This window comes from Dermochelys coriacea, chromosome 1 (genome assembly GCF_009764565.3).
Source record: "Dermochelys coriacea isolate rDerCor1 chromosome 1, rDerCor1.pri.v4, whole genome shotgun sequence".
NCBI lineage: Eukaryota > Metazoa > Chordata > Testudines > Dermochelyidae > Dermochelys > Dermochelys coriacea.
The window spans coordinates 125,417,169-125,431,739 of NC_050068.2; the positions used below are offsets into that span (position 1 = coordinate 125,417,169).

At 38.7% G+C, this 14,571-nt stretch overlaps 1 protein-coding gene across 1 annotated transcript in view; it reads right to left on the minus strand.

The window, feature by feature from the left end:
- Positions 1 to 437: 437 nt before the first annotated feature.
- DHRSX (dehydrogenase/reductase X-linked) overlaps positions 438 to 14,571 on the minus strand; it is a 71,288-nt gene continuing 57,154 nt past the window's right edge. Inside the window, exons 3-4 of the mRNA XM_043497801.1 lie at positions 6,487 to 6,555; positions 438 to 1,922 (exon numbers count right to left, since the gene is read on the minus strand). Coding sequence (XP_043353736.1) covers positions 1,765 to 1,922; positions 6,487 to 6,555 — 227 coding nt within the window. The 3' untranslated portion in view covers positions 438 to 1,764. The remainder of the gene's footprint in view (positions 1,923 to 6,486; positions 6,556 to 14,571) is intronic.

Sequence of the window (14,571 nt, forward strand, 5' to 3'; positions counted from 1 at the left end):
CTAATGAATTCCATTTCACATTTCCAATGGAAATGGGAGTTATATAAATTGATGGCTATAGCTGGAGTCTACATTATGAATACATTTTATATTTGAAAGATGTTGCCTTTATCTCTTTCTCCAGATCTATAGCTCATTTTTCTCTCTGTGAACCATATGTGTAATTCTATTAGTGTTTGAACTGCCATCCTATAAACATCACATCTTAATTTCGAAGAAGTTAAAAGGCTCGTGGAAAAAACAGAAAATTCTCAGTTATTTTAAATGGCTTCAAACACTCCCTAAAAATTGATGTGTTTAAAATTAAAAGGCAAGCAACAAACGCATACAAACAAACATACTTGTTGACTGTGAACATATTTTCATGTTACAGTATTATGTAAAATGGAAGAAAGGCAGGAAAAATGTATTTGTTTGTCATTCAGCCCATCCAATGCTGCTATTATCAGGAGTTATTTTTATTTGCTTAAAATATTCCCTTCCTGACAGATCAGGCGGTCTTCAACTGTAGGGTCAATGGCATCAGGGGTCAAGTACAGAAGCCCATCCATAGTTCTTTCAACTTTACAGGGGTCCTAACCATCAGACACTTTTAGGCCCAGATTCTACAAAGACCTACATATAAGCTTAACCTTTTAGAGGTTTTGCTGGATCAGAATATTTCATGGTAGCTAACTGGACATGTTTACTAAAATGTTTACTTGTATTGTTAATATTAGTAGTTATATGGTTGAAAAAAATCCAACACTAAGCTAGAAATCAGCATACTGATGTTCTAATTGTGTGAGAATGAAAATATATTTTTTCATATCTACATGCAATTACTAGCACTGAATGATATGTAAAGCTATGTCTACACTTGGAGCTTGGGATTGGATTCCCTAGTTTGCATAGACATTCTCTCACTAGCTATCATTGAGGTAGCATGCTAAAAATAGTTGTGTAGCATGGCAGCAGAGAGTGGTGGCACAGGCTATCCACCCCAACTACATGCCCATGGGGTTCAAGGGTGTGTATGTAGCCTGTGCCATTGCCCGTGCTACAAGAGTGCAGTACTCAATGAGATCTAGCACGAGGGAATTGCTCCTAGTGTAGCCTAAATGCACATACCCTAGTGATCTGTGGGGATTTAGAAGTCTTTGGCACAAATTCTGGTCTTGGTGATGCCAGCAAAAATACAGAGCAACTCTACTAACCCAGTCTCTCTGGGTTTATATCTGTGTAAATGAAATGGACTTTGACCTGTTGAGTACAAAGATACATAAGAATTAAACTAACATATAACTATCAACAAAAGCTCTTTTCATGCTCCATTTGTATTCATGAATGGAGATGGAATTGAAAATCATCAAAAGTTTATGCATAAACATGAATTCTTTTACTTAGCATAGTACCAAGGGAGGGTCTTCACAAACACCCTGTGGAACCTAGAGTTACAACAACTGAGCTCAAGGGGAAAAATGTAAAAGTTAGGGGGGAAATTAGGTATAAAACCACATTAATCACAAACAGCTTGAAAAGAAGAGGTTTGTGATTAATCTTTCCCAACATTTACTGTGACAACTAATTCAAATTAAAACATGATCATTACACATAGCACTCTAAATCCACAGAATTAAGTGGACTTCTATTTGAAGCACAGATTATAAATAGAATTGATGAGTGACAAGAAAACCGCAGCAGAGACAGAGAAGAGGTGCTCTTTATCACTGTTAAAAGATGCAGTAGACTGCTAAATAATAGCCATGCACGAGATTGCATCATTCACAATCCGAGCCAGAGTTGGGGCTGGGTGAACATGCACCACACCAGGGGGAGCTCTGTATCTTCAGGGGCACGATCCTTTCTCCATCTCTCCTTAAGATGTTGTGGTCTCCATACATCTGACCAGCCTCTCTTCCTCTTTGGTATGACATGCACTCCTAAAATGCTAGGAGCCACAGTCTCTGTGGCTGTACACGGTGGGTAGAAGGGACAGGAGACAGGACCTGGGGCTAGAAGGGACAGGACCTGGCTCCCTCCTTACAGCATGCAATTGCCAGAGGCAAACTTTTCCCTGTATTAAAAGATGAGACTCATGATAAAATTCTATTTAGGAAGGGAATTTCCACAACTTGGAATTTCTTGATAAATTCCAGTCAGATCTCTTACCACCCCAACCTCTTCCACTATTTCAGAGAGAAATCCCTTAAGATCCCTTAAGATCACCTGCTAATGAGAGAGAAATATTTCCTAGTCATTCGAATTAGACATCTAGGAAAGCAAATAGTTGGAATTCATGCATTTATTGCCTGAAATTAAGATGTTCCCAACCTACCAGACCTAATTCATGGTCATGTCGCTACAATGTGGCTTTCGTTCAAACATCCTCTTTGTCTGTTTAGCAATAAATCTTGAAATGTTTCTCCTTAAAAGTCATTATAAATTATCCTACATGGGAACAGCTCCCTTTCAATGAAACTTTTTTCTAAGCAATATATTCATTAGACTTTATCTGCTTAGTGCATATATGCACTAAAAGTGCTTGAAAATTAATTATGCAGAAGATTATCAGGATAGTAATAATTATCATTATGGAGTGGATAAATAGGTCTCCAATTTCATCTTTTGAAAAGCTGGCATACTAATAGGATCGAATCCTACTCACAGAATACTTCCGTTGAAATCAAATGGCCAAATTCACAGATGGCATAAACAGCAAAGAGATTGGGTCAAATTCTGCTCTCACTTGCATTCAGGTAAATCTGAGGTAACTTCACTGACATCAAGTGAGTTACTCTGGATTTACACCAGTTCTTTAAAATCTAATTGCCCATGTAACCCACTCTTGAGTGTGTTCTGTGTTACAGATGCCTCTGTGCCTAATCTGCAGAGAATATGAGACTTTTACAGTCCTATCTAGAGAGTCTTAGCTTGTGAGCGCAAGCTGTAGAGACTTGTGTTTTTAGCTCTGGAGGTCTCCAGCTCAGTTTCTGGTGTGCTGGCCAAGATGATGCTATCACATCAGCTCATGTGGGAACTTTTCCCTGATCGGGGCAGCCTAAGACATCAGTGTCTGAAGACTGTAAGCTTTCCTTAGTTCCTGATCTTAGCTTTTTGGAGCAAGAACCATATCTTTGTATGTGTTTCTACAGCTCAAGTACTGGTTGTGAGCTCTGGATGCTACTGCAATATAAATATTTTTTAAAAATAATAATACAAAATCATTTTTTAAAAAATTCCAGCCTTATGGTTGGTAAGATAAACTTCCCGCTATGAACTGAACATAAACCAAAAAAGCGTTGTCTTCCTGAGGCAGCAGACAGGCTGCTCCAGTGACTCAGATGCTGAGTATACTGTTGATGTGGTACAAACCAGGTGGAGCAAATTGATAAATCCAGCCCAAAACTGTGCCTCGGAGATACCCCCACACACATATTCTTGGGGCACTAGGATCCACACACTGCCTTGCCTTCCCTCCCCTCCTCTCCAACATGTGGTGTTAGGAGAAAGCCACAATGAGGAGCCAACCAGAGACTCCAGCTGGTAGGGGTATGAACAGCCAAAGCAGGGACTTTGGCCTTGGGAGAATGTTCTACCATTTAGACTGGACTTTCTCTGCCCTATGTTGATTGGAAGTTTGCTTCAACCCTTGGCCCTACCTCACAGTCTCTTCACCTCAGTGTCACTCCACAGCTGCCCCTCTTACTCTCTTCTCCCCTCCCTGTCCCCCCACCCTTCCCATCAATGTCTGCCATCCCTTCCCTTTTCTTTCCTGTTAGCTTACCCCTCTTATATATACCCACCTAAAGAGGAAAAAAAGTTAAAAAAAATACATGGAATAACATGCTGTTTGCTGCCATCACATTGTTCACTCTACTTGTTTATTAGACACAGTCCCCTACCCTGGATCTGTCTTGTCTATTTAGATTGTAAACGCTTTGGAGCAGAGACCATCAGCTATGCAGTGTTTGTACAGTGCCTAGCACAATGGTCCATCACAGGGGCTGGTCCATCACAGGAGATCCTAGGCTGTACGATAATACAAAGAATAAATAATAATAATACTCCCCCCCACTACAACTTTGACATAATTCTGACTTCTACAATAAACATCCTTGAGCCTTCCTAGAAGTCCTCCAGCAAAACCAAAAAAGATTGGACTCGACATTTTTCATATTTCTAACTTTAAAAAATATCATCCTTCATCATGAAGAGAAGGGGGAGGAGGGAAGCACAAGCCCAAGAAAACATTTCCAATACATATTTCAAGTGAAATCCTGACCCAATTGAAGTCGATGGGAGTTTTACCACTGATTTCAGTTGGGCCAGGATTTCTCTCTTTCCATTCATCCTAATGGTGTTCCCCTCCCCCTTCACCAGGAACAGGGTTCTACCTTTTGTTCCTTCTATTTCTACAACATAGAGTAGATATACATAAAAATCCTCTCCAAACTAGGTCGTATTTTCAAAATTAAATTAATAATTTTCTATAGTTTTTTCAGATACTGACCAATCAGTATCTAAATTTACTGATCCCTCTTAGTCACTAGAACTGTAATGTGGCCAGAGAGCTCTCTATAATCTTTAGGTACAGCCTCAGCTTACTGAAACTATTGATTCTATAAACTGTAGATTGAAACAGTTTATCACACAAAATCAGAGCTTCCTTAGTTCAGAAGATTAGATGAATCCAAGATCCTAGGAATTTCTATGGTTACATAAATGGGATAAGATTAGAAGAGATCTGGATTATTCAAATGGGGTATAAATTTACCAATATAACTTAGTCAAAATGATTTGGTCTTTCTCAGAAATGAAACTTTCTGGAAAATGTTTAGAAAAGATAGCAATTACCCTATTCCTTTTATGGTTCTGAGTGTTAATTAATGGTGCATCCTGAGGCTATGATGGGTGCCCTTTTTTTTAAATCAAAAGATAAATCTTAATGAAAGTTTTTGGTTCTTCCAATTATCACAACAATAAATATTAAAGAGGCATCAAATGCAGAATCAGCTTTTAGCAGAAGCCATGAAGGTCCTCAATAGGATGGAGTTCAGCACTCCAGTATCTGTGCAGCATTTCTGGCCAAAAAATTATACATCGAAGTAGTAACAGTGAGTCACCACAAGTTATTTTGGAAGAACTATACACAGTGGTTTCAGAACATAAAACTAACAGAGGCAATGGCCTAGAGAATAAATTGCCAATTAGAATTGCCAGGGAACAGAGTTTCCTATATGACTTTTCTCGGAAATAAAGCCACTTTCCTTTTCTTATGGCCCTACTTGATCATTCAACAGATTCAAAAGCACATGGCTAAAGTAATCCTAAGAGCTCCATGGTGAAACAGTTAGATTTTGCTTTCAGATGTGATAAAGCTGTTTCCACACAAATCCAGTCTTCTCTTTCTCAAACAGACTAGCCCTCAGACTATATCAGGGTCTCCTTTATGTACGGTAGAGCTTAATTCAACCAGTTGATAAAGGTTTGAAACTGTTTATCTGGTCTTTTTTAAGAGGTTAAAAAAATTATAATGAATCAACACTATCAAGTTCTGCCAGTCAATCAATTAGATTGTGTGTTGGAATGTAGAAAAATTGTTTCTACTGGTGAGGTTTCAAGGATTCTGACTCATACAGATCAAACACTTTGCAAAAAATGAATTTATTATGGTTCAAACTGCAGTATTAAAGCAACCAGGACACAACTGACAAACTCTCTCTTCTTTGACATACCTAGGCATTTTAAAGGCACACAGTTGTGGAGATCAGAGAATCAACATTCTCTCAGGCTAGAAATCTAAGGTTAAATTCTCCTCAAGTGCTAGCTGCTACTTTTCACTGTATCTCCTGGCAGTTTTTTTTTTTTTTTGCTTACCTTGAAAGTTTGTTTTTAAAACAGAATTTTGTTACTAATGTTTGTAAGCTCTAGTCATGTGCCAAGTGAGCAGGGCTGGATAGGAACCCACATATCTTATATCCCTGCACTGTTAGCACTCTCTTCCCAAACAGACTATTTTGCTGGGATTTCCCACACCACAAAAGAAGAGATTTTAAGCCCATCTGTGACAAAGACAAGAGCACATTCACTATAAACTCCTCGTCATCCTTTCTTTAAACCAAAATTACTAGTGTCATGATCTTCTGCCCAGTCATCAAACTCTCTCTCTCTCTCTCTCTCACACACACACACACACACACACACGCACACATACAGAGTGAATTATTGCAGTTCACACAGGGCCCTGCAGAACCTACAGCCAGTTCTGTTGTAACATCCAAGGATTACATAGTCAAGCAATTTTCTAAATGTATCTTTACATAAAATCAAACAGGATGATTCAGGAACTCATTTCCCAAAATGCAACATTTCAAGAGCACACGATCACACATACTCATTTGTTTGCACATAAATACCATGGAAAAGGATTACTCTGTAACTCAGGAAGAAAATTGCCATGAGGTATCAACAGCAGCTGTTTTACAAATGCATACAATATCATACCTTTTTCATTCACAGTTTCTTCTTTTATTTTCCTCACCGCTTCTTGGCCTTCACTTTCATCGTTTCCAGCTGTCATCATCAAGAAAATGCAAAATTAATATTGCAATCAGCTTAAAGACCGTTGAGTACCCAGTCATCGCACAAGTATAGGTTAACCACAATGTAAAATGCCAAAATCAGAAAGCAAACAACAAGCTTAAAGTGAAAGAGAATTATTTATTGCAATCACACTAACTGAGGTTTCAGAAGGCACCATACAGACACATTGCTAGTCACACATGATGGGACTGTTTTGTCTCTTCTAGTTATTGCATGAGGCCTGGTCAGCCACATGCTGGAGCAGCTGCAGCTAAAACCAAATCTGGTGATTCAAGTGAAACACGTTTCAGAAACAGAGTCTGAAACAGCAATAAAACAGTAAGCTTGTACTGCATTTTCCAAAATGAAAAAGAACTGATGGGATTTCACTGAATATTTTGGTGAATACTCACTAACATGTCCAGTCTATCTGACTCCATGCATAGTTCTTACTACCATCAATAGAAAATAAGCGTAGACATCAAAGACCAAGAAGAGACTCTGCCCTCGTGTCACTGAACTACAGTAGACAATCACAGTTAACAATTGGATAGTAGTCACTGTTTGGCAGTTGCTTTGTGACAATGTTGTCTTTGGAACAACAAAAAACACTGTGCTTGGTAACAGAGTTTTAATTTTGAAAGCGGAATTTACCATTCTGTCTATCCATCAACAGAGACAGAGATTTTCTATAGCACCCATCATCACAGCATCTAAGTCCTTCCTTGATAAATTAGATGCACATAGTAAGCCCCCTAATGAATGCTAACAAGTCTTCTGCTGCCTCTAGTTATAGAAAGATTGCCTGGGTTTTTATAAACCTGGGTGATAAGGAAGGCTTTATTTTTCTTCCCCCTATTTTGATTTGTTATTGTTTATTAGGTTATGCATGTATTTATTTTGTTTATTTATCTTCCATTTATTTGTTCCTTTCTCTTTCTTGTTATGGAGGGAGAGATCTTTCACAGAGGAGTTTATTGTGGCATGCCGAACATGCACATTTAGCCCCAGGTACAGGGAGTTACAGTATTCTATCTGGAGGTGACAAATGGATGGGTTCATGAAATGGAAGGAGAAGACTCATTATTCATCTGAAAGCAGTTGAAACAGGCAATTTTGCCATTTAAAACTGTTAATGGGAAGACAGCTTGCCTGTAAACACCTACAAGGATACTGGTCTATAATGGTATGTACAGATTAGATCAGCTTTTAAATTCCTTTTTGACCTCCTCATACTAACCATTTTGAAACAAAGCAAAGAAACACTCATTTGTAGTATTTGTTTTTCTGAAAAATCCATCTGGGGTTTTATGATACACAAACATTCAGCTTGATCCTAATTTCTGGAAATAGATGCAGTGTCAAAGAACAAACCCTACAGTGAAACTGCCATGTCTGTGTAACTCTGCACAAAGCATCTATGGGCAAGGAATCAACTCTCCTCACTCTTTCAGCTTAAGTGATTTCCTACAGTGGGGTTTCAAAAATCAGTCTGTCAGAGTGCTAGATACAGTTATGTTAAAAACTGACTTCTGTGGCAAGCCCTGTGAGGGTCCCATCTGATCCTCCTTTCATTCAACATTTATCACACAATGAACATGCATATTAAAACCTCCAGTGACTTGATTTAATTCTCAGTATGTTCATTTATTTTTCAGAGAACTTGCATTGCACAACAAATTGTAATTCACATTATTTTCACTGTTATATTAATGGTTCCTCATTAAAGCTCAGGACCCCCTAAACAAGCTCAGTTTATTCTTATTTGCATATTTTAATTCAAGACCATTGGGACAAAAGAATCATTTTACTAAATGATTTTGCTTCAAATCTGTTTCCATATTAGCTTAAGAGGGAGATTGAAAACATGAGTCTAGGAGCTGGGAGCATCATAAAATTGAAAATTGCCTTGACCAAAGCTGTTTGTGTGCTGGAGGCTTTTGAAATGATTTTGCAAAGCAAATGCTTTAGGGATGAAAAAAACGACTGGATAAGTGACCAAATCCTTATAAAAAGTTCAAAGTAATGTATCGCAAAAAGATACAGTAATGTTGTAAGAATAATCTATACCTCTGATTTTATTTAAAGAGATGACTGACTCCTTTCTTATTAGGGGCAAAGCAATAGCAACATTTATAGTAAAAGTTGATAAACACATTCCATTTTAATCCCCGGTTTCAGTTGCTTTTACTGTGACAAACTAACCATTTGGTCTGAAATTTTCCATGCTTGATCTCTGCCTTAGAATGAATTTTGTTTTGAAAATCTGAGCAAACACAACTCAACATGGACTGAGACTAGTGAAAAATGGGAAATTCTGCCACTACTAAAAAAACACAGTTTAGTTCCTTTTAATTTGTCTGGGGGATTAGTCCTGGGGCCTTTGCATTTTGTTGACCCCAGGAAAATCTGTTCAGTTTTGGCTAGATTATAAGCAATGGAAAAAATAGTCACTTCCACATGCTCAGCAGATATTTTTTTCATTTTCTGAATATCCAAGCTACATGTGGCACATTCCCAGCCTACAGTAATACTTCTTCATTGTCACCAAACAACTACAAAGGGTTAAAGACAGGAAGCAGCAGCTCCATTGAAATACTGTTTGGAAGATCCATTGAGGTGGGAACCAGACAATGAATTCTTGTCTCACTTTTTCCATGGACTAGTTTCAATATTCTGCTCACTTATAACCCTTATTATTGAGCAAGGCCTCATACTTCTACCTTAATAAACAAATAGATAAAATGCTCCCTCATTTTAAAAATGTTAACTAAGATTTTGAAAGGTTTCACATGATCACTTTGGGCAGAACTGGGAATAGACTTCATGTGTACCTAAATCTCGTCTACTTAAACATGCTGCCTCCTAGAATGAACATGCCAAATCTATGTGCTTGGCTATTGTGTTTGCAAAACAGACCCACTCCTGCATGCTCACCTTTAGAAAGCTCATTAAAATCCACAATTGAATGAGTCCTATATGTAAATGCAAAGCATCGTGATCAAATAATTACTAGCTAAGAGTCCTAACTTTCAGTATCCTGCTTTAAGCACTGGGCTACAGTTCCCTTCAAGAGCCAGGAACAAAACCTAGTTCTTGTATTGTACTGCTGTCTACCAAGTAGTTCTGTAACCCACTAGTAAAGTGGGCAGTGCACACAAAGGAGAACAGCTACTACTGAGAGCGAATTTAAAATGTTCCAATGCGGTAGTAAATTCCGATTTTATTTTTAAAAGTCAACAATCAATATTTAAAAATCATACACACAAAGTCTATCGTATGTCTTATGTAGGACAAAAATAGACAAAATATGTTGCATCATCTCACTGCAGACTCTTCAAACAGGTTACACTCTCAAAGCTGTGCAGAAGTCACCAGGAATGTTGATACTCAAAGAAAGGAAAGGTCATAACACTCTTAAGCACCATTTGAAATATCCTGATTGAAATGTCCTATAAAATGTAATAAGGATGAAACCAAAAAGGTTTTCTAAATTTGTAAAGGGTTCCAGAGAAATCAAGATAAGCAACCACACAATATAATGGAGTATAATACCTTTCAACAGAATTTTAAAAACACCCTATACACAGTCTTATGCACAGTGGCTGCTACATGCAATTTGGGGGACTTGATAGATTCCCTAATGTAGGACAGGATAGTTCCAGCACCTAGGATCACCACCTGCTCCAGGAAGGCGATCTCACATTAGACAGATGCTTAGACATGGAGCATGCAGCAGGAGCCTCAAGAGAAAGGATGGAAGCCCTAGAAGGCAAAACACCCACAGTAGTACGTGCAGAGAGACAACAGCAAAGGAGCGCAGGTGGCCAGGGTTCCATACCCACAGTGAGATGCATTTACTGTGGGAGATAACATGGGTGGGTGAAGAAGAAGTGCCCTGCGCTAAGAAAGCAGTGCTAGGAAAGTGACCAGTTGAACCATTTTAGCAGTGTGTGCAAGAGCAGAGGAAGGTCTCAGAAAGATTCAGTCAGGTTTGCACAAGAGGCGGATTGCACATCAGACAGCAGTGATGACATCATGTCTCTCTCCTTGACTCTAAGGAGCATATCAAGTCCTGACAGAGAGGCAACAAGGAACAAGACCAACACAATGTTAGGAGGGAAATGTCCTGCGCAACTCCAGGATCATGGAACCTCCTCCAGTGGGATTCCCCAGAATTAACTGGACTCAAACACATTCATTACAAAGAGCAGGCACAATCTAATAATGTACGAGTGCATAATGCAACCCATAGGAAAATGTGATCCAATAATAACTAACTCAAACAATAACAGATGGTACCTACAGAAGTTTGTGGTGATGGATGGTAAGCTCCACAGACCCTTCTTGGAGAATAGACCCATACAAGGCATGGATCTGATCAGGATACAGATTCAGAGATTTATAGTGGCAGTGCAACAAGACAGTGTAGATAATTTTAGAAGTATAGGAGGGATGTTTACAAATGTGATGGGTGTCTTGAAGAAAAGCTGAAAACAGACCCCAAAGTGGAACCTCTGTGCTTACCATGAAGGAAAATTCCAGTGGCACTAAGGAGTATACAAGGAGTTTGAAAGTCTGCAGAACAAGGGTATCATAGTACCATGGTGGTGGCAAAGAAGCCATCAGTCAAACTGTGCATCTGCATAGACCCAATGCCACTGAACCAGGCATTGGAAAGGTGCCACTATCCATCATGACATCTTGTCAGAACTTTCCAAAGCCAGAATCTTGACAGTCTGTGATATGAGGAATGCGTTTGGACACAGAAACTGGGACAGAGTTCAGCATGCCGACAACACCTGCAACACCAATTGGTTGCTATAGATGGCTGCCCATGTCAATATGCATAAGGCCAACATGAGAGATGTCCCAGAAAAGACTCACCCAGCATTGTTCCTAGATGGGTAGTGGTGTTAGCTAATAACCTGAGCAGGGCATATATACCCAGCATCAGCGAGTTGAGAGGAGAAGATCAGGATACTGAATCCTTTAACATGCTGTATTGTCTCCCAGTTTTAACAGTGAAACTGATGAAAATCAAATAGTCTATCTACAGAAAAGGACAGCCAGCTATAGGCAGTAAAGACAGCCATTCTACCTAAGCCAAGTACTAGTAGGAGCAGAACTATATTTTCGCATTAAAGATTAGCTGAGAGTGCAGGATGCAATCATATTTTGTGGACAAAGAGCTGTTGTCTCTGCCTCATTACATAAGGACTTCATGCGAAAAATACATGCCTTGCACCTGGGTATTGACAGCTGACTTAAATGTGCCCTAGAATGTGTTTACTGAGTGGGAACAAATACACAACTCCGCTCCTTGATAGATGAATGATGCCTGACAGTCATGTGATAAATGACAGCAGAAAGAGACTCTTACCACATAAGTGGCCCACCCAACCATGGAAAAAGGTGGGAGCAGACTTATTTACCTTCAATGAAAACCAGTACTTGATTACAGTGAACTGCTATTCAAATTTTAGGGATGTCAGTGCCTTGGCTGACACAAGCAGCAAGTCAAACTGAGGGCCTTTGCAAGATATGGCATTCTGAACATTGTATTCACCAACCATAGCTCCCAATTTGCCACAGAAAAATTCAAAACAATTCACATGCAAATGGGAATTTGACCACCATACCTCCTCCCCAGCAGGTTGACTCAATTGTCAAAACAGCTAAAAGACTGTTACACAAGGCTGTTTCTTCTGGTTCAGACCCCTTGTTAACATTTTTGGCACAGAAGAATACCCAATCAGAAGGGTCCCAAAACAGTCCGGCACAGGCATTGATGGGACGAAGAACCAAAACCCTGCTATTAATGAGAGGAGGTCTGTTGCAGTCAGAAGGATGGAAACACCACTGAGAAGAGATGTTCAACAATCAGAGAATGCAGGCACTATAGTACGGCAGATCAGCTTAGGACCTACCAGCCCTAGAGACAGGCATCTCTGTGAAGATCCAGCCATTAAGAGAGACACCAGAAAAAGTCAGCTAAAAGATCCTGAACGGGTGCAGTGGCATCAGATCATATCAGATAAGTAAGAGAGATAAGTGATCCAAAGAAACAGGAGGCTGTTACAAGCCAATAGACACAACAGCCAGAGAGCCTACTGAGATAGAGAGATCACAGAACAGAGAACTATTCAGAGACAAGCCCCACAAGGAGGGAGGAGACAGGTCATTCCCAGGGTGGTCACCTGTTGAGGAGACCAAACTATCTCTAAGAAAATGTAACCACCTAAGTTTGTGGTAAAGATGAGACTCCAGCTTGGCTATATGTTAGCAATTTCTGGCCGAAGGGAAACAGATTGGGGGCAGGGCATCAATAATTTGTTTTAAACTTTATATTAAAATGTTTATAAAATTGGGAAGATGCATCATGATCAGTGGAACTGAAGTCAGAGGTCCCATGTTCCCTGGAGGGACTGTTAGAGATGGCACACCAGTGGATGCCATGGAGTTAGGCTGGAAGCAACTCAGCCACATGGAGAAAGCAGTGCACAGGGTTTAATAAAGTTCCACTTGTTCAACTTAACCTACATTCAGCATCACTCTTTGCAGATGAAACAGCCCCTACTGGCTAGAATCTCATGTATGAATGTATGCTTTTTATAATTTTTTTAAATTTATTTAGAATCTCTCAAAAAGGATAATTTTCAATCATGTTCACTTGGATTGACTGATCCAAATGAAAGACAGAGATATTTTCTAGCTGGATTTGTACTTTGTAAACATAGGGAATCAATTATTCACCTGGCTGTAGAAAAAAGTAACCAAAATAAAAAATTAGGGCTGTCAAGTGATTAAAAAAATTCATCACGATTAATTGCACTGTTACACATTAATAGAATACCATTTATTAAAATATTTTTGGATTTTCCTACATTTTCAAATCTATTGATTTCAATTACAATATGGAATACAAAGTGTAAAGTGATCACTTAATATTTATTTTTAATTACAAGTATTTGCACTGTAAAAAAACAAAAGATATTGTATTTTTCAATTCACCTAATACAAGTACTATAGTGCAATCTCTTTATCATGAAAGTTGAACTTAAAAATGTAGAATCATGTACCAAAAAAACCTGCATTCAAAAATAAAAAAATGTAAAATTTTAGAGCTTGCAAGTCCACTCAGTCCTATTTCTTGTTCAGCCAATCACTCAGACAAACAAGTTTGTTTACATTTACAGGAGATAAGGCAGCCTGCTTCTTGTTTACAATGTCACCTGAAAGTGAGAACAGGTGTTCTTATGGCACTGTTGTAGCAGGCATCACAAGATATTTACGTGCCAGATGTGCTAAAGATTCATATGTCCCTCCATGCTTCAGCCACCATTCCAGGGGACATGTGTCCATTTGATAATGGGTTCTGCTCAATAACAATCCAAAGCATTGTGCACCGATGCATGTTCATTTTCATTATTTGAGTCAGATGCAACCAGCAGAAGGTTGTTTTTCTTTTTTGGTGTTTGGGTTCTGTAGTTTCCACATCGGAATTTTGTTCTTAAGACTTCTAAAAGTATGTGTCACACCTCGTCCTTCTCAGATTTTGGAAGCCACTTCAGATTCTTAAACCTCGGGTTCAGCATACGAATGGTTAGCAAATCTGGCATGTAAATACTTTGCAATGCCGGTTACAAAACTGCCATGCAAATGCCTGTTCTCACTTCCTGGTGACATTGTAAATAAGAAGAGGGCAGCATTATCTCCTGTAAGTGTAAACAAACTTGTTTGTCTTCACGATTGGCTGAACAAGAAGTAGGACTGAGTGGACTTGCAGGCGCTAACATTTTACATTGTTTTATTTTTGAGTCCAATTATGTAACAAAAAAAAATCTACATTTATAAGTTGCATTTTCACAAGAGATTGCACTACAGTACTTGTATGAGGTGAAAAATACTATTTCTTTTGTTTATCATTTTTACAGTGCAAATATGTATAATAAAAAAATAATATACTTTGATTTTAATTGCAACACAGAATACAATATATATATG